Raw genomic sequence first — 25,304 nt, forward strand, 5'->3', positions numbered from 1 at the left:
CAACAGCAGGGAATCTTCGAACCCAGGAACCTGAAACCCCCAGGTTCTCTAGAGGAACAGAACCAGTATGAATATTTATAACAAAGAAATATGTTAGACTGGCTTACGAGATATGGGGTAGGTAGTCCAACAATGGCATACTGGAGAAGCTGACAACCCTGGAGCTTCTCTGTCCATGAGGCTGGACACCTCAGCAGTCCCAATTTGGCACTGGGAGGCATGCAGGAATTTGGGAGAGCCACTGGTTCTGCACTCCATGTCGGAAGGCTGAGGAAGCTGGGGTCTGATGGCAGCCAAGGCTGGCAGAGCAACAGTAGGGTAGATGTGCTCCCAGCAAGGAATAGAAACAGACAAGGAAGCACTCCTGCTTGTCCTGTGCTCCTCTTTATATCCAGTTCCTCTCAGAAGGTGGAAAAGAGTCTTCCTTCTTCAGTTAATCCTTCCTGGAGATACCCTCACAGACAATGCCAGAGGTCTGTCTTAAAGAGTTGATTCCAGATACAATCGAGTGAGGACTAACATTAACCATCATGCTGTGCAGTGGGTAGCCAGACTCATGAGCACATGCTGGGGCTGAAGGGCAGAAGCTTTAAAAATCTGAGCCTTTCTTCAAAGGAACAAGGCAAGGACACACTGACTGTAGTCTCTGGAGTTGACCCTGTGGCCTCCTAGCTCAGTAGCCAACGCTCAAGCCCCTTTTCTAAACTGAAGTGAGGCCACCTGGGAGAGAGATTGGAATGGCTTATCCCCTCGATGTTTAAGGCGTGGATTAGGACTTTTTGAATGTCACCTACTGTCAAATTCAGTTCAGGAGCCTGGCCTTAACTGAGCTTAGTGTCAGGCTGCCACAGCTTTGGGTAGGGGATTGACACAGGTCTGTAAATGAAGGCTGTGCAGTTGGGGTGTTCACAGGCTGCAGAGAAGGTCCTACGTTGGGCATTCTGAATTGAGGCCATCTTAGGATAACCTGGGAAGGCTGTGCTTTTCTCTCACGTTCTTCATCACCTTTATAAAAATGAAGAAGCTCTGGTCTTAATTGCTTGATCTCCAGGCTCTCGATGTTATCTTTACAGTCATTGGCTTTCCTGAATTTCCCATGCTTCTTGCCCCGTCGGCTTTTCTTATTGTCTCCACGAAAACTGAAAAGCCTTGTTCTTTATGATGTACTTGTCCGATGTCCCGCATGGTGCTTGGCATTCTAGATGCCACATTTAATACCCAAAGAACTCTATGAAGTCATGGGGCTTGGGGTCATGGGGCTAGACTCAAAATTGTCGCACCTTTTCTTGCGACATGGTGCGTCCTTTTCCATTAGGTTGTTCTAACCTTGAACTTGAGGCTTGTAGTTCCAGATTCTCACTCTGATGGTATCAAGAACAGCGAAGATCTTTGGGAGTTTGAGCACCGTGCCTGGGAATTTAAAAATGTCGACATCGTCTCTTTGCTTGACCTTGACTTGCTTTAAGCAGGAATCCACGAGTGTTTGCTTGTTTTAACTATGGGAAATACAAATGGCGCTTACCTTTTGTTCTCTTCCCCACACCACCAATGGTGAATCGGATTTGGCCTTGAAGTTGGATCTTAAGATGAGGATCATGACCAATAACATCAGTCCTGAGTGAGCCTAGATAATGGCGTTTGCTGTTTTCTCAACCTTATGTACAATGTGAAGATAAACAATTGCACTGTTGTTTTCTCTACCAAACCCTTGTCCTGCCTTCGTTTAAACCCTGAAAGAAGATGAAATGGATGTGACACATTACATAAAACATCGATTTTATTTTTATGGTGGCCAGTGGTGTTGAGTGGTGACAGAGCAGTGACTTCAGAAATAAACGGCGTAGAGGGAGAGGAGAGAAGAAGCTGTTCACATCTGGGCTCCAGTTTGCGCTGGACCCGGGCTGCAAAAGTGGGAGGTGTTTACGATGCTCCCTGCTCCCACTGTGGGTGGCCAGAGCTGCCAAGAGCACGGTTTTATGTATCTTGGAGGAGTTGCTATAATTGTTGACCAGAACTACTGGCATTTGGAGCTCACAAATCGATGAATGCACGGTCTGTTGGCATTTGAAGACTATAGCCACGGTGTTTGTCGCCCCAGGACTTAAGTTACGTAGCCAGTGGCCTGGCTTAGGACCATGGGCATCTCCCATCACCAGGGCTGTACACGGCGAAGTGTGTCTGGGCTTTACAGATTCAGTGCCTTTGGGGGGAGTTCAGCAGAGAGAAGTGGTTAAGAAAATTGTGACAAAACCAATGGGTGTAATATCCTGCAGCCAGTGCCAACGTTTACAAGGAGCCTTTGGGAACATTCAACACGCTGATATCACAGTGATGGAAGTGGGACAGAAACACACACACACACACACACACACACATACACACACACACACACGCAGAAGAAAAGCTAGAATATAACATTTTGAGCACATAATGATCCCAGTTATGTTAAAAAGCATCATAGGAGAAAGAGGAAACGGAAAGATACCAAAATGTTACTAGAAGCTATTTCTGGAAGGAAGAATTATGGGTCCTTCCTTTGCTTTTTATATATGTGCACTCCTAATTTTAAGAAAGTGAATTCTTCCTAACTTTAGTAAGTCTACATGTTTATAATTAAAGGAGCAAGGCTTTTTTTCTTTTTTTTAAACTAGTAAAACATAATTTCTCCTACTTTGGAAAACTCTCCTTTGTGGCCAGGCAGGGCCATTCACTCATCCCTGGCCTTACTGCTTTCTCGGGTGACTCCTGATTGATTGGATTAACACATTACCGTGTGTAAAATAACACCTATTTGACAGGAGCATGAGGTGCCCTCGAAGGCTTGACAGTTTTAATAGTACTGGATGAATAATGAGTGTAAGGGATGGGACTGACTTAGGAGTTACAGAGGAGCATGATTTCCCCCAGTGAGGGCCTGGGTGCTTTGTCGTCTGTTTATACCAAGACTGGATGTGGAGTAGTTCATCAAGGCGAGTACTCAGGTTCCATCACCTTGCTTAATTAGGGCACTCCCGGGGCAGAAATAGCCGAGAAACAATAATACTATAATTAGTGGTCCTCTGCCTCGTGCTTCGTCCCTTCATTATTTCTGCACAGTAGCCTTAGGAAGCAAGTATTTTTACCTAAATGCTAATTCAGAACTGGGGTAGGTTCAGTTCTTGCCTGCATTTCAGGGGTTGTCAGTTTGTGCATGTGGAATTTAAATCTGTGCCCATTTGTCTCCAGAACCTACTGTGCTTGTGAAATTTTCTCAGGAGTCTAGTAAAAATCATGCGGGAATTTATATTAAACCATTTGCTTTCCTTTCAAATGAAATAAGAGATGGAAGTCAATGACATTTGGACCAGTAAAAACACCTGACAGAAGATAGACATTTTTAGTTTTTAAAGTGTTTTCTATTTGGCATTATCAAAGTTGTGAAAACTGGAACTTCAGAAGTTTATTAGGTACTTACAAGTAATTTGTTTGAAATCTGAAGAAAACTTGTATTTCTCCTACTGAACATTTGATTGCTTGGAAGAAGGGATCGGCCAGGGAGGCAGTGTAATGGTGAATAATCTCAGGAGTCAGACAGATTGCTCATGTAGTTGAGGCTTCGTGCTTTATGGGGGTTCTGACCTTCGGGACATTATTTAACTTCGTAGCCCAGTATCTCTCATCTGTAAAATGGGATTAATATACCTACCTCATAGGCTTCATGCAACGAGTAGGTGAGGTAATGCTCGTAAGGCGTCTGGCACAGTGCCTGACCCATGGTTACAGCGCTCGGTGATGGCAGCTATTATTTTTATTACTGGGAGTTGAGAAGCTTGGAGCCTGGACTCAGTTCTACTGTTGACTTTGGCTTTAAGAAAGTCATTCAGCCCTCTGGGCTTTAGCCTCCCTGTGGAATAGTAACAATGTTCCAGAAGGTAGAGATGGGAGGGAATTATGCATGAGGAAGTATTTTCAATCCACTGATACTTGTAAACATGGAGGTGAGCAGCAGACAGCATTGGAGTGGGAGGGGCAGGCAGATCATTGGTTCTTCGAGAGTTTAAGTCATTATTCTGGCTCTGCACAGAACAAGTGGAGTGAGTTAGACCCGGTCCCCTGGGTAGGAAGGCTTTCACCCAGCAGTATTGCAGATGCTCTCCACCCATCTGCCTGATTTGTGGCCTCTCACCAAGGAAGAGCCAGCCCATTTTGGACTGAGCCTGCTGGGAGAACTTAATGCATCTTTCCCCAGGCTGTGCCTTCTGGTTAACAGGGAGCCTCCTGACAGGACGGCTGCTCTTTGCAGTTTCTCTCAGGAGGGCCCTGCAAGCTGTGTAAGCATGAGGTGGGGGCGGGGGAACACCAGACAGACACAGTATCAGCTTGTCTGTGCCCCTCAGACCAAGGGGCTGCCATCTTTGCTGCATCCTGAGTTACCACCCGCACTCAGCAAAGCCTTGCCCTGGTAAGCTCGCATCCAAATTCCTGCCTCTTTGTGCAGGAATTTGTCCTGCACAAAGAGGCAGGAATTACTACTTTGTCCTGTAGTGACCACTGAAGAGTCGGAGCAAACAGAGGGAAATTCTATTCTCTTCCCGCTGCACCTGGGTCCACAAATTCAGCATTGCCGATGTGCTTCTGGCACGGGGAGGCAGGAATGGGGAAGACGCAGTAAGTTCTGTGGAATCCAAGGCTAACTCTTGTTGGTGGAGACCAATCTTTTCAGAGACTGTTTCTCAGTTCTCTCCAAATCTTAGATTCCCATGGGACTTCCACTGTCTCCACAGAAGAGCCCCAGTCCCAGTCTCTCAGTAGCGTCCCCTTCCCTACAGTAGACATTTGGGGGGCATCACCTGCTACAATGACTTCTTTTTCATTTTCTTGGAAGCTATTCTGAGGCTTGTTTTATATTCATATGACTATAGTAGTAGGAAGCATGCAGACTCCAACAACATGTCCCTTTAGCCACCCCTCCCCAAAAGGTGATTTAAAGCAGACAGTGAGCCACAGAATTTGCAAGGCTAACTTTCTCACGTGGAAGAGAAAAATTATTGCAGTGCCCTTTAGCTAAGTACACTCACTTCAGCCTTTATGGATGGTGGCAGTCACGTGCTCCTCACCTCTTCCCGAGGAAGAGAGCTCGAAACTGTCACAAGGCAGAATCCAGAGATGCAGCTGGGAGACTGTCTAATACCGCAGCATGGGCAGTACCTGGTGAAGGCAGCTTCCCCCCAACTCCCCCCCCTGTACCCCTGCTTAGGAAGGTCTGTTCCTGCAAACAATGCAGAATGGACTAAACCCTTTGCTTCTCACTCACCAGTGCTTCAGCAGCACTAGCTGGCATTTCGAGTCTTAACAGGGTGGTAGAGACTCCAAGCTCTTTGTCAGAATGCGCATGTGAGGAGCATGCATTTCGTGCAGGTTAGCAGTCACACAAGTATAGAAAGAAGTGAAAAGGGAAGTACCGCTGGAGTTATGCAAACAGGGAGGATGAAAATTTCCTAGTAAGTCTTCAGCAAATGTTGACCCAGAACTGACGATGATTAGCTGAAGTTTCTTTCTCTGACCAAAGCATCCCAAGAAGTGACCGATTGGGAGTCGAACAGGAAAGATTTGGAGGCGAACCATTGCGGGACCTGGAGAGTATGGAAATGACATATGACCAGGCACAGGAAGAAAGTAGATCTTCCCGAGAGTAAAACCAGGGTCTCTCAGGATTTCTGTGCTGTTTTCAGGTCTACACATAGATGCACATGTAAGCCGGCTGTTGCATTCTATTGTTTGATCCGTATAAACTTTGATCTGTCCTTTGGGTTCAGGAAGTTTCACTTGTGCATTTCTGTTGCTTATAAAGTTTGAATATATGTATGTGTGTGTGTATATATATATATATAAACCTGCTTTATTCCTGAAGGATACTGGATTAATTGGGTGAGCAGTCTAACTGTAGTAATGATTAGTGCTCAGATTTTGTAAAAATTGATATTTGGACAATACATTCCGACTGGGCTCTAGTAATCCTGATGCAGTAGTGAAGAAGAGGACAAACTTTAACAGCTGTGGGAAGGTGACCACCTTGCATATGTGTCCACTGGAAAACTCTCTACTGTAAACGTGAACTTGAGACTTGTCTACCCTTCCCTTTCCATTTTCCTTTTCCAAGGTTGAATACTGTTGCTTTTATGTCAAAGACACTTCACGCTGGTTCTCTGCTGATAAACTACTGAATTTTCATGGAGCAGGTCAAAGAAAAGAAGCCTTCTTTAGTGTGGACCCATTTCTACATAATCCCCTTCATTCATATTTCCCATGGAAGAGCCTCAGCAGTGATGGATAAAATGAATGGCTGTGACAGACATTTCCCATTCTCACTTTTGTTCATTGGCAGATCCGAGCTCAAGGTGCGGGCCTTTTTCTTGTGTGGTCCCAAGGCAGAAAAGCAAGAAGGTGCAGGATGGGGAGAGTGAGCCAGAGGCAGCTGAACTTACTTTGGGAATAAGTTCACTCTCCGGGTGAAGAGTCACTATAAAGGTGACAGTTCCTTTAAGCCATCAGTAGGCAAGGGTGCCACCTCTAAACTCTGTTGTGTTGAGGTTGAGTTTTCAATGCATGTAGTTCGAGGGGAGCTCACAGGAACTGGACCAGCGCAGTAACTGTGCCTTTGTTTAGCCTTAGAGACAAGCCTTATTATCACCCTGCCCCCCCCCCCCCCATTTACAGATGGGTAGAAAAACTGAGGCTTTGGCAAGTTTAGTCACCTTTAGTAGGGAGGGGTAGAACCATGGTGCCCAGGCCTGTCTTGATCCTCTAAGTGACTTGAGTGTCACCTATAGTGAACTCTTAATTACTTTGGTTTTTCTCCCTACTCCCCTACACACACACACACACACACACACACACACACACACACACACACACACACACGAAAAGTCAAGGTTCAAGATGATAGAAATAGCCTTGTGGTTCTCTCTCTATGGAGACGTAAAATGAATGCTGCCAAACTCTTATGGTGGAATGAGGTGGGGGGGGCACCAGAAAGTTATACAGTCTCATATGGAATAAGAAAATATTAAATGAGTTTATAAGTACACAGAAAATTAAAGCATTATGCAGTTTCTTTGCTTCTACAGGCAAACATCATTTGCATTGCTTTCAGTGGCCTATAAATGACACAGATTTAGAGTAGCCCAGTGAATAAGGCCGGTCTCCACTAGGGCCAGCCAACCCCCAGAGGCTTGAGCATTGCCTTCAATGGGTGGCTGCTTCAGAGCCTTACATTTTCCTCCATACCACCAAGGAACTCGACTGTATAGCAAAGAGCATAAGCACACGAATTTGGATCCAAGTCCAAACCTCCAAGATTAGTGTTTGACCACTGCCGAAGTTTAGAGAGCACACAAAAGTGCACAAATGCGCAGGTGTCCTTGAGGTTTTCAGAAGATTAAAGGTAATTACGTACAAAAGCCCCAGGCACAGAGTGGATAAGCCCTGCTGAGACTCCGGCCTCATTGTTAGCAAGTAGGGCCGCCATCTCTCTCACTCACGTTGTTATTTAGAGGATGTCTGTTGGGCTGGAGAAATGACTCAGTGCTTAAAAGCACTTGCGGCCCTTCCAGAGAACCTGGGATTAGTTCCTAGCATCCGAATGGTGGCTCCTAACCATCTATAATTCCATTTTCAGGGTATTTACAGCCTCTTCTGGCCACCTTGGATACTTGTACTCACATAGACATATCATACACCAAACACACACACACACACACACACAATTAAAAAAATAAATCTTAAAATAATAAATTAAATGTCTGTTGGGTGACTGAATCCAGACATGACGAACCTTGCTGTTGAAGCTCCGACTGTCCCACCCCAAATACGATATACTAGTTATTTTGTGTTGCGTCACTTGGAAAAATAGCAGATACTCAAGAGGTTTTTTTCTGAATGGTACCTGTCAACCTAAAGACAGGTTCCTCCCTGTCATCCCTGCCCTTCCCACAAGTTTTATCAGCCGGAGAAATCTGAACGCTGTCATAGAAGAAAAGATCTGCGGATGAACTTGACCACAGCAATTTGACCTCCTGTATCTTTCCAAGGACCCAAGCATCCTTCCAAAAGAGCACCCTTGCCCAACGTCTCCTCATCCCTGTCCCTCTTCCCTCAGGAAGGCAGCGCATGCGTGGCCAGGTCTCGCTGCTCTTCTGAGTGTTTGCTTTTCTGTGCGTGCACGTGTGTGAGACCTGTTTTCTAAAGGCCCAGATAGTAAACATTTTAGGCTTCACAGGCCATATGGTATTTGTTGCAACTATAAAACTCTGCCCTAGTGTGTCGAAAGCAGTCATAGACAATAGTTAAACAAATGAATATGGTTGTTTGCCCGTAAAATGCTACAAACACAGGCACAGGGGCTGGATGTCGCCTATGGGCTAAGGTATGTAACCGCTGGACTAAATAGAGAGGCTAATTGAGAAGGATATAGAGGACTGATTGCCCAGCGTTCTTATTGGTAGGCCTTCTGTGTCCTGCCACAGGAAAACCCAGGCAGAGCTAACAGAAGCTGTAACGTAACATGATCGGTGGCATTGCCTGTGGTGTTGTTGGAAGTAAACTGAGTCCTGGGGCTTCCGTCAGACCTACAACGGATTCGTTTCTCAACACAGTAGCTAGCTGACTGGCCACAAGCCCCCCCACCCCCCTTCGGTGTCTTGGATATACTGACTCATGGCAGTCATGGAGAAGCATGTACTGTGTAGAATTCTGCCTTGGCAGCCCCCTCCCCCCAGAGTCGGGAGAAGGGGAGCTCCATGGGTTGTGTGGCTGGATGTAATTTTTGCTACTAATCAGTCAGTTAGCCATCTCAACTAGGAGTAAAAATATAGGGAAAAAGTCTTTATCATCTCAAGACAGCTCCAGAGACATAACTATTAAATGTAAAAACCATTATGTTGGATTACAAGTAATTAAATGTTAGAGCCATGTTAAGGGTCTTAAAGCTGCTCACTTATCTTGAAACATGCTTACATGACTTCCCATATTTGGGTAAACATTGTGTTTTTTGCCATAAGCGTGACTAGCATTGTGGCTCTATCAACTAACCAAAGTTGGAAAAAGAAACCCAAAGTGAGCATTAAAACCTTGTTGACGTGGCCCTGCTCTTTGTTTTTTTTTTCAATTGTATCGCACAGTGCCCAGCATCTGAATGAGTACTGCTGCCGCCATTCACTAGCATTATCAAGGTGATAGTGTGTCCGGGTTTTGTATTCGGATTAGGACGGTAACGGGGAAGGAGACCGAGCTGCAGGAGACAGACTCCTTGATGGTGTGTGTGAGCATGAGTGTGACGGTTCCGTGTATGATGTCACCACTCTCCTGTTGCCTTTCCTTCACGTTCTCAGCCCAGCCTATCTCTCCCACCGCACATAGAGGGATTTGCAGTCAGTGCTGAGCTGACCTGTCCTCTCTTCCCCTGTGGGGAGCCATGTCGCCTTTCCTAAAGTTAAGAGCCCTGTGACAGTTTGGCTCTCTGTGGCTCAGCCTCCCTCCAGTTTCACTTGGGCTTCAACGCTTCTGCTTCTCACTGTCACAGAGACACTCTTCCAGCCACACCAGCTTATGCACAGGTCCCTAACAGGTGAGGTAGCTCCACACTCTTACTCCCTAGACAACCGCTATTTCCTCCCGAGTTTTAAAGTTCTAGGTTTGTTTTTTAATCTGGAGTCAAATTCCAACTTTGGGATATTCTTGGGTCTCGTCTTTCTGATTCCTTAAACCAGACAGAACACCCCACCCCACTCCACCCCCCACCCCGCACATGACACTGACACACTCACTACCCTGTGTTCTGAACCCACTGTAATGCTCCATCCCTGCTACCCACACACAGGCTGTGCCTCCTGTGTTCTCCTTCATCCCACACACTACAAAATCCTCCATTGTAATACTTCCTTATGGTTTCCCTACATTCACAAGCCACACAGTACACCTTGGGGCTTACGGCGGTCTGCAGCACAGCTCCTGTAATCCATGAGCTACAGGAGATGCTCAATGAGTCCCTGTGAAATAACCAAGTGACCAAGGTGCTTGCCAATCATATTTTTTAGTAGTGAATTTATGGACTAGTGTAGAGTCCTTCAAGATTCTTTGCCCTCCCGGCACCCACCCTGCATGGTTCCTGGCACACAGATCAATACGTGGTTAAGAAATGGTTATTGGATGACTTATCTGACCGGCTAACAGCATGGGAGGATGTGGATTCTCAGGAAGAGTGTCATGCGTCACCTTTTCACAAGTATAGGGCCATTATCCAGAATTTTAAGCTAATCAGTATGGCTGTCACATTAGAGTAGAGTCGGACATTTGACCCTGAACAGTGCATTTCCAGTGGGTTACTTACACCTAATGCTGTGCCATCTGAGAAACTTCCAGGGCTAATCCAGTAGCCAGCCTGACAGGATACAAACACCTCCAATGTCACCACACTTGTAGGACCAGGAATTCACATCTCTCGTGCAGTGCTCGACGATTTAAATTGTTACCACTTAATATTCACTGAGCGTCGGCACTGTACTTCTGTACTCAGAGGAAAACAGAGGCGGCATGCACTCGTGCAGTGCAGTGGCCTTTGTTCGCTGTAATTAGTTGGTGATGGAACAGTGTTGATACAGCGCTTCAGCAGTTACAGGGAAGCGCAGCCCGCAGAGCAAATGGGAATGTATTTATACACCTGGTTCTATTCTGCACACTCCTTCAGCTCTGCGGAGGTTCTGGGGTGTGGTGGCCAAAGCAGGAACGCTTCATCAGCTTGTAGTTTCAGGAAAAAGAGAACAGATAGTTTTTGGAGGCACGTTAGTTGGACTGGACAGCTTTTCGTTTGGTTTTGTGTGGTATCTGGAATTCTGGCCCCTTTGTTCCCTTTTGCAGCAAATACTTCCAGACGCTCTGCCTGGAGAGTGGAGTTGCCATTTCATTGTTCTTCTACAAAGCCTCACTAGTTCTGGGTGGATCTGGGCTGCAGTGAACTTTGCCAGGGAAGCAGAGTGTGAAGTTGAAACAAGGAAGAGGTTTTAAGAGACCTTAGCGCCCAGGCATGGTGGTACTTGCCCACAATCCTAGCACTGGGGAGGAAGAGGAAAGAGGGTTAAGATTCAGCACTAACTTTCTCTACACACCACAGTCAAGGGTGGCCTGGGTTACATTAGACCCTGTTTGAGAAAGAGAAAGACAGACTGATAGAAGACAGAGAAGTAGAAGATGCTGAATTCTTTTTCTGGAACCCTGTAGCTGTTGGAGCTGACCCTCTTTCTATACACAAGGAAAGGAGGAGGAAAGAGACTGCCCAGGTTCTCACAGGGCAAATGTAGTAAGAGTAGGCATCTCTGGTCTGGGCTCATTTCAAGGCTTGCCAATGGACTTAGCCCCTCTCCAGAGACCCACATTAAAATCACAAGTTTGTGCTTGTGATTTAAAAATCTTCACAAATGAAGGCCACTAATGTCCAGTAATATTTTAAAAATCAAGTTTTTATGTTGTTTCTTCCCTTGGTGCACTACATGCATGTTAAGATTTTGAGAGACTTGATATGATGGTAAATTTCATTAGAATTGAGGGTCTCTTTAAATATTATTGGCTGACAGAGTTTAGGGGATTGAATTACGGGCATTTTATTAAATTTTTTTATTATATTTTATTTATTTATTTCTTTAGTTAGTTATTGTGGTGTGTGTGTGTGTGTGTATGTGTGTATATGTGGAGGTCAGAGCACAGCTTTCAGGAGTCAGTTCTCCCCTATGATGTGGGTCTCATGGATTGAATTCTAGTTGGCAGGTCCACCAGCAAGCACCTTCACATGAGCTGTCTCACTGGCCCACATTTTATCATTTTAAAATCACTATATTCTCAGGTTCAGATAACTTCCAAAACTAAGTGGATGGAGAGAGACGTGAATTTCGAGTTCCCAGACCTGGATATTAGCTCTGGTTCTGATTCCTCAGGGGACGGGAGTCATTTTACACCAATCAGTGTTTCCCAAAGTGTGAGATACATTATTATTGGTGTTGGGCGAAATGTGTTAGAGTGAATAAATCTTAGATAAAAATTTAATTTATTTTAATGTGTAATTGAAAAACATGGCAAACATGACGTCATAGATCATACTCTTCAGGAACAAACTAAAAGTAAATTTTTGTGAGAACTGTAAGACTCTTAAAAAATTTAATGGCCCTCTGGATAAGTGAGACAGTTGATTAGCTTTAACTGTTTAGGAGGCCCCCAGGCAGTGGGACCAGGACCTGTCCTTGGTACATGAGCTGGCTTTTTGGAATCTAGGGCCTATGCTGAGACACTTTGCTCAGCCTTGGTGTAGGGAGGAGGGGACTGGACCTGCCTCAACTGAATCTACCATGCTGGGCTGAATCCTCAGGGGATACCTTGCCTTGGAGGAGGTGGGAATGGGGGGTGGACTGGGGGGAAGGCCTGGGTGGTGGGAGGAGGGAGGACAGGGGAATCTGTGACTGATATGTAAAATTAAATTAATTATAAAATAAAAATATTTAAAAAAATTTAACAGTAAAACTGAAGAAGGCAAGTGAAGCAGATGCTTGCAGAAGATACAGGCCTGGTCAAATTGAGTTCTTTTCCTGTATAGAAGCGCTGTAATTCTTAGCCTAGTCCTTATTTGTTTGTTTTTAAATTATTTTTATATGTATGGGTGTTTTGTTTCTATGTATATCTGGGCACCACATGCATGCCTAGTGTCCAGGGAGGCCAGAAGAGGGCATCTGGAGCTCCTGGAATTAGAGTTACAGGTAACTATGAACTGCCATGTGGGTGCTTGAAATTGAACCTGGGTCTTCTAGAAGAGCAGCCAGTGTTCTTAACTGCTGAGCCATCTCTCCAGCCCTAATCCTTATGTCTTTTATTGTTGTGCTTGTAGGTTTTGCATTACTCTTTATCAAGCAGAATGTCTAGTTCTGGTGGCATAACGGCACACATATAAATTTAGCTTTCATGGTATCTGAAATATTTTATGTTAAAAATGAAAACTTTAATGTCACATTGGAAGGTTTTTGAAGATAAAATCAGTGCATTGCATAAGCCTGATATGATGGGCTTGGAGTGGAACAGAGGATGATAATATATCGAGATCCTGTTAAAGTGCTTGATAAGGGTGACAGGCCACTCTCACACCGATGAGAAGCTAATTGCATATGCAAGGGTCTTATTGTGCTCGTGGTCTAAAGAGTAAATTCGTACCATGTGGTAAGGACTTTTCCTAAAGATTTATCAATGAGGCTTGCAATACTGTATGAATTAGTTATTAGGAGGAAAAACAGAAATGGCCAGAAGACTATAATGAAAAAAGTGGTATTATGGTTTTGAGGGGTTGGTAAAAACCACCAGTGTGTCAATGTGAAATAGTGGAATACTCCATTTGCTTGAACGTACAGCATTTGGTTAAGCTTCAGAAATAGCATTTGAGACTTGGCACAGAATGGGGATAGGTAGGGGCTGGAGAGATGCTCAAGGGGTAAGAGCATTTGCTGCTCTTACAGGGGACCTAGGTTCTGTTCCCAGCACCCACATGGTGGTTCACAACTGCCCGTAACTCCAGCTCCTGAGGATTTGACTTCTTTTTTTGGCCTCAGAGGGCACGAGACAGACATGTGGTATGCAAACATATACAAAGGCAAAACACTCATACATATAAAACAAGACAAAACAAAATGGGGAATTAATTGGAAATGAGTTTGAGATGATGACTCGGACCGTTCCATGGCCTGGAGTAGCACTTGCCTTTCGGAAATGGCTCCTTGTTCTGTCTCCTCACCCAGGCTATGAAGTTTACACTACAAATGAAGGTGTTCCAACCCGTGTATTGGTACCTAGGACAAGCTCACCAGGGTTCTGGGGTAACTAGGTCAGGTCCCCTGGCACACACAGGAAACCTGGATAAACTAAACTGCCCACTCAACCAGAGTAAGAATTACAGGGGATCATAGGAGATGTTTTCAAATATTTGGGGAGCTGTTGTGTGGAAAAGTGACTGAGTGACTGGATTCTTACTCTCTTATTATTTTAGAATGACGAATGAGGACAAAGAATCAGGGCCATGAGGAAATAAGTCTTCAGAGTGGATTCTGTGTCCATTATTGTGTTACATGTTGTGTGTGAGAGAGATCTTTTTACTTTCGTGTGTATGTGCATATTGTGTACATATGTACATATGTGTGGTAGTAGGCACTATTATATTCTTTTTTTTTCTAGATGAAGGAACCAAGCAAAGGGTTAAGCCACTTATTGTGATTTTTTACACCATGTATGGTTTGACTCTGAAATGTCCCAAAGGCCATTTGCTTTGTTCAAGGTTAGGTTGCCAGTCTGTGGTGCTGTTGAGAAGAGTTGATGCATTCTAGTGGAAGGAAGTGAGGCCATGGGAGGCATGTCCTTGAAGTAGTGAGACCTGTACCCCTCTCTCTGTCACTGCTAGTCACCATGATGAGAGCAGCTTTGGTCCACTGAGTGCTCCCTGCCATGAAGTTTGACCTTAACACAAGCCCAAAGCAACAGGACGGTGAACTGAAGCCCCTGCGGTTGTGAGTGAAAGGAAACTTTTCCCCATTTAAAGTTATGCCTGGCCTCTCTGACCGCCGACTGACACACACTCTCATACCTGTGAAGCGGGATTCAGAGCCCTGTAGTCTGGCTCTGTAGCCACACTTACTTTACCCTCCTTAATTCTGCTTCCATTTTCAGAGCATGTGCTTGAAAATGTGACTATATCTTGAAATGTGTTTATATCTTCACAGCAGCACAGCAGACTAGGCACTGTTATTCTCATTTTATAGATGGGAAGAAACAAAGCTCAAAGGAGTTAAGAAACTCACTCAAAGCAAATGACTCAGTTAGAACTGCAATTCAATAACATCCCTGAGCCATGCTTGCCTTCCTTAGAGATGCAGAATCTGGAGCTACAATCTTTTGTGGGGGGAGTTAAATATGTCTTTATTCTTTGAACATTCCATCCATTTATACCATGGATATTGTACACATCTATCCAATACTACTTCAGTGCGGTCACCCCTCCCCCTTTCAGCTTACTGTCCTTTTTTATTTTTATTTTTTGTTATTAATACCCCCTGAGTCCCATTAGTGCTTCCCATATGCACATAGATGTCTGCTCTTTCACAGAAGTGTGAACAGCCTACCAATGGCCACATCTCCAAAGGAGGGTGACTCTTTCTTCTTCAGCAGCCATAAATTGCCAAGAGCTCCTCCAGTAGGGGAAGGCCTCTGCCATCCGTGCTAGAATTTTAACTGGATCAATCTTAGGCAGGGCTTGTATGGTTAGCCATATCCCTGGCTGCTGTGAGGTAGTGTGTGGAACAGCCATATCATGTCTGGAAGTCAGCATGTCACAGCTCTCCGGACAGTCTGCCTGTTCTTAGAATCTTTTTTTTTTTTTTTTTTTTTTTTTATGGTTTTTCGAGACAGGGTTTCTCTGTGTAGCTTTGCACCTTTCCTGGAACTTGCTTTGGAGACCAGGCTGGCCTCGAACTCACAGAGATGCACCTGCCTCTGCTTCCTGAGTGCTGGGATTAAAGGCGTGCGCCACCACCGCCCGGCTGTTCTTAGATTCTGTAAGCTTCCTCTACCTTGAAGTTCCCTGAGCCTTGAATGTTGAGGGCTTAATAGAGATGACCCATCCGCAGTCTAGCCCCGAGTTATCTCTGTCCAGCACATTAAGCAGTTATGAGTCTCTGCATTAACCACCATCCGCTGCGAAAGGAGCTTCTCTGAGCAAAGTTAAGAGCAGCGCGAGTCTATGGGTAGAACTACTGTTGTTTGGCTGAGTGGAACCAAAACTATCTAATGAATAGAACTTCAGCAACCCCTGGCACTGGGAGAAAAGACGAGGCTTGACAGCTTCCTTTCTCGGCACACTTTGGGATGGACATTTGTGTTAGCTAGGCAGGGAATGAGCAGAGTATTTAAGCATTGTATAAAGTATTGAACCAGACACTTCCATAAGGTATTTCCTGCTTTGGGGTTTTATGATACTATGTTGTTGTTTGTTGTTGTTTTGTTTTGTTTTTCATCTCTCTATGTCAACTTGTTTCCCCCTGGGAGTACTCAGAAGTATGTGCAAATCTCACTCTGGTATTTGAATCTGACCCTGGGGCTTCAATGGCCTTGGTATACTCTTCTTAGAATACTTGCCATGGTGCTGTAGGGAAAACATTGGGTCATCTGAGAAATCAGTAGCACAGTCAATAAGTGTCAGAGCTATTGAGTACAGAGGAAAACGGAATGCGAGACTTCCCACAGGTGAACAGGTAGCTCCGCCTCCTGCAGAGTTCCCCTCGGATGTTCCCTGTAGCAAAAGCGTCTATCTGCCTTGACTTGCCTTTTCAAGGTATTTAGCAGATGCCCAGTTGGGAAGCACTAGTTTCCCTCAGGGTTGTCTCAACCTTAATTGTCTTCACTGAAACTTAGCTACTGTCCCAGACAGCTTAGTGTTGATTTTGGAGTCTGTGGGTGGAGACACCGTCCTTCCTCCCGCTGGCTCCCAGGTGATATTTATCACGTTGTGCTAGGGTGTGGCTGTGGCATGGTGCCCTGTCCTGTCTTCTGCAGCCATCTCCTGCTTCGAACTTTATGCTGTAGGAAAGGACCTGAGTGTCTCAAGGTCCGAGCGTTTGTGTTTGTGTTTATCTTTCCCACTACCCCAAATCCCTTCTTCAGTCATTCTTCTATGTATCTCCCAAATGTGTGCCGTTTTCTTTGATAATATCATGCCCATAACGTCCATAAATGAGGTGTCTCTGCATGTCTTTCTGTCTGTCTGGTCTGGCCTCTTCCATCTCTTTCTGGCTCACAATGGAGGTGAGGAATTTTCTCTCTTTTTCTTGTCCCCACCCCCATTTTTATTACCTTGGATTCCATGCATTAATTCTGGGCATGTGCATGTTTCTCTGGAAGATGTGGGAGGGTGCAGGAGAAGGTGGAAGTGACTTAAAAAGTGAGTGAGTGGTATTTCCCATGGTTTCTCAAAGTTCGCTGTCCAACATACACTCAAGATGGTGAAAACGTTCTGTGCAGTGGTATGATTGGGTGTGGTTGTGCTTGCCAGTCCATAGACTGATGGGGTCTGTTCACAGTGGCATGTGCTACTACTTTCTGACTACCTAGTTCAAAACGATGACTTTGACCCTCTGATAGACTGAAGTGGATGGACTTCCAGGTATTTGGATGCAGTAGCCTTGCCTGTATCTTGACAGAATTACAGACTAGGGCCGTGTCTGTGTTATATTAGTTGGATTAACACTGGAAAAGAAGGATATGTGCGCACACCCCTGTGCACACTCACAACATTTAACTTGTTTTTTTTTTTTTTTTTTGGTTTTTCGAGACAGGGTTTCTCAGTGTAGCTTTGCGCCTTTCCTGGGACTCACTTAGTAGCCCAGGCTGGCCTCGAACTCACAGAGATCCGCCTGGCTCTGCCTCCCGAGTGCTGGATTAAAGGCGTGTGCCACCACCGCCCGGCCAACTTGTTCTTATTTTTAACGATCCAATAGTAAAGTCTTCAAATGTCGGTCGATTGGGTCTGAATGCAGTAGTCCCATTAGTATGAGCAGCTGAATTTTTTGTCTAGGAGTCATACCTGTCCCTTTTAAAGGGTAACACAGTCAGCCAGCAAGTGGAACAGTCACCCATTCTCTGGAAGAGCTACTTTCAGCAGATAGGAGTTGTTGATAAGATGGGAACCACTGAGCCTGAATGGAAGAATTTCAGTGAGCGAACGAAGACTGAGTACGTTCCTATGTTAAAAGATAAAGCATCATTGAATATAATACAAAGGGCTCACGGGCTACTGGTGAGATCTGTGGGCTAGTAAACTTTCTCCGTGGTAGCAGCATATTCACTTATAGCCTTTATAGGAAAAATGCAGCCTTTGTGGATGTATTTTGTACAAGTTAAACTTTATCTGGGGGTTTCTAATTAGACTGACTTGGACAACCGTGTCCCAGCTCCTGACGCCTTCTCACTCTCCTCTCTTCTTAGTCTCCTTCTTCTTTTTTACTTGGCTTCTTTGACAAAGATGAAAAGATTAAGCTCACATGGAAGAAATTTAAGGACTCTCCAGGCTGCATACGAATGTCTTTATTTTCTTACTGCAATTACCTTGTTAAATAGATTGTTTCTTTAAAAAAACAGAGAAAGACATTAAACAAACCCTGCAGAGGCATTCTGCTTCAGAAGTTCGCATGTGTTTTCCCGTGTTACCTGATGCTTGCCGGCTATCCAGGGTGGGGCTGTGATATAAAACATGGGGTTCCTTATTTAACGTTTTACACTCCAGCCCCCGCAGTGCCTAGCTGCCTCTCTGGTGACCTTGTCTTTGCCTTTATAACTGCTGCTTTCCCTCTGGAGTCCAGCAATAAGTGCACACGGGTACAGAGAAATTAAAGGGAGCTGTCGGCGGAGAGTTGATACAGTTAAACCATCCTGAACGTGGGGGACAGACCTCTTAAATAATTAAAACTGTTTGCTCTGAGAGTCAGATTTGCATTTCTTTACCAAGTTTATTTAGCACACTTTGTTACACTCAATTAAACAAAAGTGTTCTCTTTCATTTTCTTTGCTTCGGGTTGATCACTTTGCCTTTTGGTTCTTATGGCCCTCATGTAATTTCACAGTGCTTAGGTCTCTGAAACAATACATGTATTGATGCATACACAGACACATACAGATCCATTAGAAGACATGCTGTTTGTACTACAGAGAATCTTTGCCCGAGGTGTCTGAGCATGCCTTGTAACCTAAGGTGTAACCTGGGCTACAGGTAATTCCTGGTGGTAAAGATGAACTTGACGAAGCTCTTCTAGTATGTCTGCATTTTGTTAAAAGCCTGTTAGCTGCATTCCTTTGCCGCCCCACAACTTGATCAGTAAAGGTTTTAGCAAAACTTCGCAGACGCGGGTGTTGAGTGAGTGTGGAAAGGAAACTGAATGTAAAGGGCTGTCTCCGCATCTCAGTTGACGGAGCATGCGCAGGCTGCTTTCTGAAAATTAGCTCGTTGCTTAAGCTATGCATGTTTAAGAAGGAATAAATGAGATATCCACTTCCTAATGAGTGGCGGGATGAGTAGAAACATGGTGAGAGAGAAAAGGCATAATTTCGCTTCCTCAGTTGGGGCGCAATATCACCAAACTTCAGTGTTAATCACTATCAGTTGCTTGGGCCTTTTCTGACTCTTTCCTCTTAGTTTTCCTACCAGGTAAGTAACACATTGTGAGTTTTCCTAGTGAGACTGTACACGAGGAATGCTGTCTTTTTCACATTCCCCAGGTGTCCCTTTCTACCTGGGGTCCTTCTGTCCTTACGTTGGATTGTTTGGGTGTGTGCACACGATGACAGTCGATATGTATGTGTGATGACTATCACGAGGGTTCTAACATGTTTAACTGTTACGGGATCTGTTATGTCTACTTTAGGGTCGACCCCATCCCATATGACACTCCAAAACCAGCGGGCCACACGCGGTTTGTCTGCGTCTCAGACACACACTCCAGAACAGATGGTATCCAGATGCCTTATGGGGACATCCTTCTCCACACAGGCGATTTCACCGAGCTGGGACTGCCCTCAGAGGTTAAGAAGTTTAATGACTGGTTAGGTAAGGAATGATTGCGTTCCGGCGGCCCCAATTAACCTTTCCCAGTCTGAGTGTCACTCACTGCGTCCTAATTGAATTAGAGCACTTGGAAACCAGCTCAGCCGTTTCTTGTATGATATGCCGTGGTGTCTAGCTTTAATCCAATTTTGTTAATTAAAGATGAATTTTTAGATATTTAATTTTACTGTGCATCCTTACAGTGCCTGGCCTCAGCAGCTCTGGGGCTGAGAGATGGGAGGCTTGGAAACCAAGCTCCTCTCCCTCATCCTGCTTTAATGAGGACATTCATTGGCACACACAAGGCCTAGAATCATATTCTTAGTTCATTGGCTCTAGTCTTTCCAAGGTATTATGATCACAGATGTGTAAATGACCTAGCAGTGAGAGAATACTTCTAAGTAACAGAGAGGATGTGAAAGTCCCTCTAGGAAGCCCAGGCCCTCCTGAGCTCTGTGCTGCCCGGAAGCAGCTTTCCCAGGTCCTCCTGAGCTCTGTACTGCCCGGAAGCAGCTTTCCCCAGTGTCCTGCACCCTGGCCAGGACTCCCCAGACATAAAGCTCTGGAAACAGAACGTTAGATTTTCTTGAACACAGGGGATGGACCCATAGGTCAATAATTCAGCGAAACACTGGGTCCTGGGAGGGCAGCTGCCAGATACTGGCATTGCAAGGCCACCCTGGAGGTATTCACACCTGTACGAGAAGAGAGATTTAGCGCTGGGGGGCAGCTCAGTGGTAGAGTACTTGCCTACCACTTGTTCATCTTCAAGCTGCTGAAGTCAGTCCCGGTGTCATAAAGGAAATACAAATTATAAGTAAAAAAAAAAAAAAACAGGGGTAAAGCATTTCTGAAGACACTAAAGAATTATATAGTTACGAGCAAAAAAAAAAAAATAATCATTCCAGAAGAATGATGTCATGAATAGTATGTGAGCCAATGGCAATGACTTAGGAGATTTAGGCAGAAACTTTTTATTTATTTATCAAACTAAAGCAAGGTATGGGAAAATTTTAAGTCGTTGATTAGAGGTGATAAAGAGTGTGTGTTAATTGACAAATAATGCTCATTGAAATGTTTGAAATACATTAATAAAAAAATAAGCTTAACTGTGAACAATGTTGCTTTTTCTTGTGTTCATGTATGCCTATCAACTTGTACGTCATTGTCTCCGTCGTTCTTGGCTACTTTTATTTGGTACTGTTTATTGGTAAGAGTAAGCATTTTTGTGTAATTTCTGTATCTCGTTTAGGGACAACCTACCATATTGGTTTTACTTTTCTTTGGTAAGACATATATTTACAAACAAACATTTAAATAGATAGCAGGATCGCCTTTGGCAGTAAGAACTGAAATGTCTATTTTCTGATGTGTGTCTTTTTGTTTCCACTGACTTATTTCTAAGGGTAAAAGCCTACTTATGAACTGAAGTCTCGAGGCAGTGCTGTCCAGTTCTCTGTTTCTGCTGCTGAGCGGCATCAGGCTCTGCAGTGGTGGCCAGGCTTCATTAGCGATGGATGATGATGCACCAGTCTGTCATGGTCTTGGCATTGGATTTGGGAGCTTTTAAGTCCTCTGCCCTTTCAGTAGGTGCTCAGTCTTATTTAAAGCAGACAAATATTTTAGAAGTCACTTAGCATAGTTACCTCATTTTTATAGATGACAGAGATGCAAAGAAGTTATGAGGAGTTTTAGTCTTTCTGTGGCAGAGTTGGGTGTAAATCAAATTTTTTTACTTTTTTTTTCCTTAGTAAACTTTTCTTTCAAGTATTATCTTTTCATTATAGCTACTCTTTTTAAAGGCTCTCTCTCTCTCTCTCTCTCTCTCTCTCTCTCTCTCTCTCTCTCTCTGTGTGTGTGTGTGTGTGTGTGTGTGTGTGTGTGTGTGTGTGTATGCACTGTCCAAGGTCAGAGGTGTCACCTTCACTGAAGAGGGAGTTACAGGCTTTTGTGAACTGTCCAGCTTGGGTGCTGAGAACACAGGTCTTCTCTGCAAGAGTAGTGTCCACGTCTAACCACTGAGCTATCTCTCCAGCCCCCATTTTAGCCACTCTTATCAATGACCTCTTTGCAGCTAAAGTTAGGTATGGATCTAACTTTTGGGGGGTTTTGTTTTATTTTCCAGGAAGGGCACAGCCTGGGGGAGGTGTTCACAGAAATACAGACAGATTAGGTCCTGGTTATAATCTTGTGAAGCTACTGACCTTGGGCGTCTGAATTCACCCCTTTCTCCCTTGGTTTCCCTCTGCAGAACTAAGGATTAATACTACCTGTCTTTCTGGATTGCTGTGCAGATTAATCAGTAAATGATTGCTGGTAGTGAGTTTTGTGGGCCATTAATAATGGAATGGGGAATGTGGTGAGTGAACCATCAACAGATATTTAAAGGGTAAAAACAAGAAGAGGTCAGAGGAATTATTTAGTAGATTAGAAATAAACACTTGGAGATTTTTATAAGGGAAAGTACTCCATAAATGGAAATGTGCCGTAACTAAGGAAATAAAATGATAAGGAAATAAAAAGCTAAAGCCTAGCTGCACGTCAGTTCCTTTATCCTCTCATCCCTCTAACCCCCACCCTGACCTAGTGAGGCAGGAGGGAGAGGTCTCAATAAGGGGTGCAGAACAAGAGACCAACGGGAGCCCATGGGAAATGGGTAGAGGAGCTGGGTTCCCATAGAGAAGGCTGAGAATAGCTCACAGTTACCAGGGCAACTCAGGGTGCTCAGAGGGTGAGAGATGGGGTGTGATTACTCTGCCACTCGGCTCAGGCAGGAACCTCTCCCCTGGAAAGGGCGCTTGCAGCCCTTTCTGCCAGGTAGAGGTCAAGGTGATTAGGGCCTTCGCTACAGTGGGACAGTCAACTCTCACCAGCTCGGGTCATTCAAGTCCATGACCTCTGACTGATTTTTGTGTTTCCTCTCTACTAGCCTGATCTTTGCAAACAACATTGCCTTCTCTCATGCTCCATTTTTTTTTTTTTTAAATCATTGGGTTAATCTGGTTCAGTGACAGGCCAGGCACTCTACACCTGTTTGCCAAAGTTTTTCCCATTTTACAGATAACTTCTCCAAGGTCATTTAGTAGATTAGAAAATTCAAAGGGTCTAGTGAGATGGCTTAGCAGGTGAGGCCACCTTGTCACCAAGTGTAAGGACCTCGGTTCTATTTCTAGGTCCCACATGGTAGAGGGAGAGGGCTGACCTTCACAGATTGTCACCTGACTTCCACACATGGACCCTGGCACACACATGTACACACATATACACCATAAATAAATAAATGTAATAATAAATAAAGCTCAGAAGGAGCTAAGTGATCTACACAAGTCTGCTCATTGGGTAAACATGGAGCTGTGTGACTATAAAGTGTGACTTAAAGAGTTGCTCATGGGCTTGTGAGCTTCGGAAAAGCTGTAACTTCATCAGCACCTTCACTTGGAAGTTGAGTAGCTGTTTGGCCACATGCTAATAGTGCACATATTTGAAAGATGGACCTCAGTCCTGCTCCTCTTGACTCTCATCCTGACCCACCAGCTCCAAGGCCTAAGAATCCCTAATGAGCTCACTGTTGGTTCAGAGATGGCAGGCCCTCATTAGTATGTCCCTATGCCACAGGGCAGGTGTAACCTAGAAAGTTATTAATTTGGATTAATTTATGAGATGAGCTACTATAGCCCACAAGATTGAGCTGAAGCTAGGAACAGCCCAAGGATGGGAAAGTGAGATGCTTGTTGAAGTTATAAGCAGTAGAGGACACCTAGTTTTACATTTACTGTTTTTGATAAATTGTTTAACCTTCTGACTCTTGGGACCCTTCTTTGGCAAAATGGGCAATAATAAAAATATTACTTCATGGTTGTTGTTAGGGTTTCTTTTGCTGTGATGAAACACCGTGACCAAAAGCAAGCTGGGAGGAAAAGGATTATTTGGCTTACACTTCCACATACAGTCCATCATTGAGGGAAGTCAGGACAGGAACTCAAACAGGGCAGGCACTTAGAGGCAGGAGCTGATGCGGAAGCCCTGGACAGGTGTTGCTTACTGGCTTCCTTAGCCTGCTTTCTTATTGATCCGTAAGACCACCAGCCCAAGCAAGGACGGCACCACCCACAGTGGGCTGGGCCCCCCACCATCAATCACTAATTAAGGAAAAGTCCTACAGCCAGGGAGGCTTTTTCTCAATTGAGGTTGCTTCTTTTCAGATAACTCTAGTTTGTGTGTCAAGTTGACACAAGACTAGCCAGGACATGAGGGTGTACTCTGTGACTCAGCTTATTATGTCCTGGTGTGTGACAGTGTGATGGTTAGCGTTGTCATCTTTACAGAATCTAGAATCACCTAGATGTGCCCCTGGGCCAGCCATTGGGGGTTATCTTGATTGCCTTAGTTGATGAGGGAAGAGCCAGCCATTATGGGTGGCACCATTCCCTGGCTGGGATCCCGGAATAGTTAAGTAGAGAAAGGGAACAGAGAAGCAGTGGGCATCCATTGCCTTTTGCTTCCTGTTGTGAATTCAGTGGGACTAGCTGCTTCAGGCTCCTGCTGCCTTCACCCCCCCCCCCACCCCCATGGTGGACTGTACTTCTCATTTGTAAGACAGAATACACCCCTCTCCCTTAAGTTGCCTTTGTCGGAGTGTTTTAGCACTCTACAGAAAAGACACTCAAGGCAGCTGTCCACAGCTTCTGCAGAGGAAGCTACGAGAGCCTGCAGCGTAGGCTTCAAGACGCAGAAACTCCAAGTGGCTGACGCACGGGTGTAAGACAGCTTGGAACGAAACCTCTGTCTCCACAGTGGCACAGAGTCCTCAGGCTGGAAGAGCCCTCAGACCCCTCCGTCTTCAATAGAAACAGAAACTGGAGAAATCAGATGAATTGCCGAGGCTCACTCAGGAAATGGCCCAGTTGGGACTCGAACTTGGAAGTGGCAGAGTGGGGTGGGTGCACTAACACGTCTTATCTCTGAGGACTAAGTTTCCCACGCCTAGCCCCATTCATGTATCATTTTATGCAGTCCTGTGAGTAGCTTGTTAGGGTAGTAAGAACTAAGGTATCATTAACTAGTTAAGGGCATACAACTAGGAAGTGACCTCAGGCTTTAATCCCAATCCATCAGATGCCAAGGTCCAGTTGGCTGATCAGCCCCCTCACCCAACCACCCTCCCACCCCACCGCCACTATTTTACAGAGGAAAGCTGCCTCTCACTCTATCTAGCTGCTGTCTTCTAGGGAATCCGTCCAAGGTTAGAAAGACAAGTGGTTTCTGGGGCCAGGGAGTGAATGTAGGATTGTGGGAAAGAGACACACAGATGTCTTTCTTCCCCAGTTTAGAAAAGAACCATAGTTAAACACTACAGTCCCGTTTGTGTTTATCCCAGCCGGGCCGCAAGGATGTCAGGAGCAGGCGGAGGCTGCTCAGCCGAGCTCGGGCCCTCCCACCCAAACACACCATTTTCTTCTTCCACCCTGGCCGAAAATGGATCCCCAGTCACAGGTTTGGGTTAAACTTGTTAACGACAGAGTAGCTGTCAGTTCAAATGTGATTATTTTTATTGCTTCTTCTTAGATTCTGAACATCGGTGGCGTCTCATCCCACCTTCCCTGCGGGCACATTTTATGAGGTGCCTTTTGGTGTTGCTGTTGGCCATGTCTTCTCCTCA

The 25,304-nt window shown here is 45.0% G+C and overlaps 1 protein-coding gene across 5 annotated transcripts in view; it reads left to right on the forward strand.

Annotated features, from left to right (window-relative positions):
• Positions 1–25,304, forward strand: part of Mpped2 (metallophosphoesterase domain containing 2) — a 181,104-nt gene that overhangs the window by 35,634 nt on the left and 120,166 nt on the right. For 3 of the 5 annotated variants that reach the window (XM_006975856.4, XM_042275876.2, XM_006975855.4), the window contains exon 3: positions 19,467–19,648. The exons of 1 other annotated variant lie outside the window; for it this stretch is intronic. In XM_006975856.4, the coding sequence (XP_006975918.1) occupies positions 19,467–19,648 (182 nt within the window). Of the gene's footprint in view, positions 1–19,466; positions 19,649–25,304 lie in introns of those variants that run through there. One more of the 5 variants, XM_042275879.2, reaches the window with a different exon arrangement.

The sequence above is a fragment of the Peromyscus maniculatus genome, chromosome 4 (assembly GCF_049852395.1).
Source record: "Peromyscus maniculatus bairdii isolate BWxNUB_F1_BW_parent chromosome 4, HU_Pman_BW_mat_3.1, whole genome shotgun sequence".
NCBI lineage: Eukaryota > Metazoa > Chordata > Mammalia > Rodentia > Cricetidae > Peromyscus > Peromyscus maniculatus.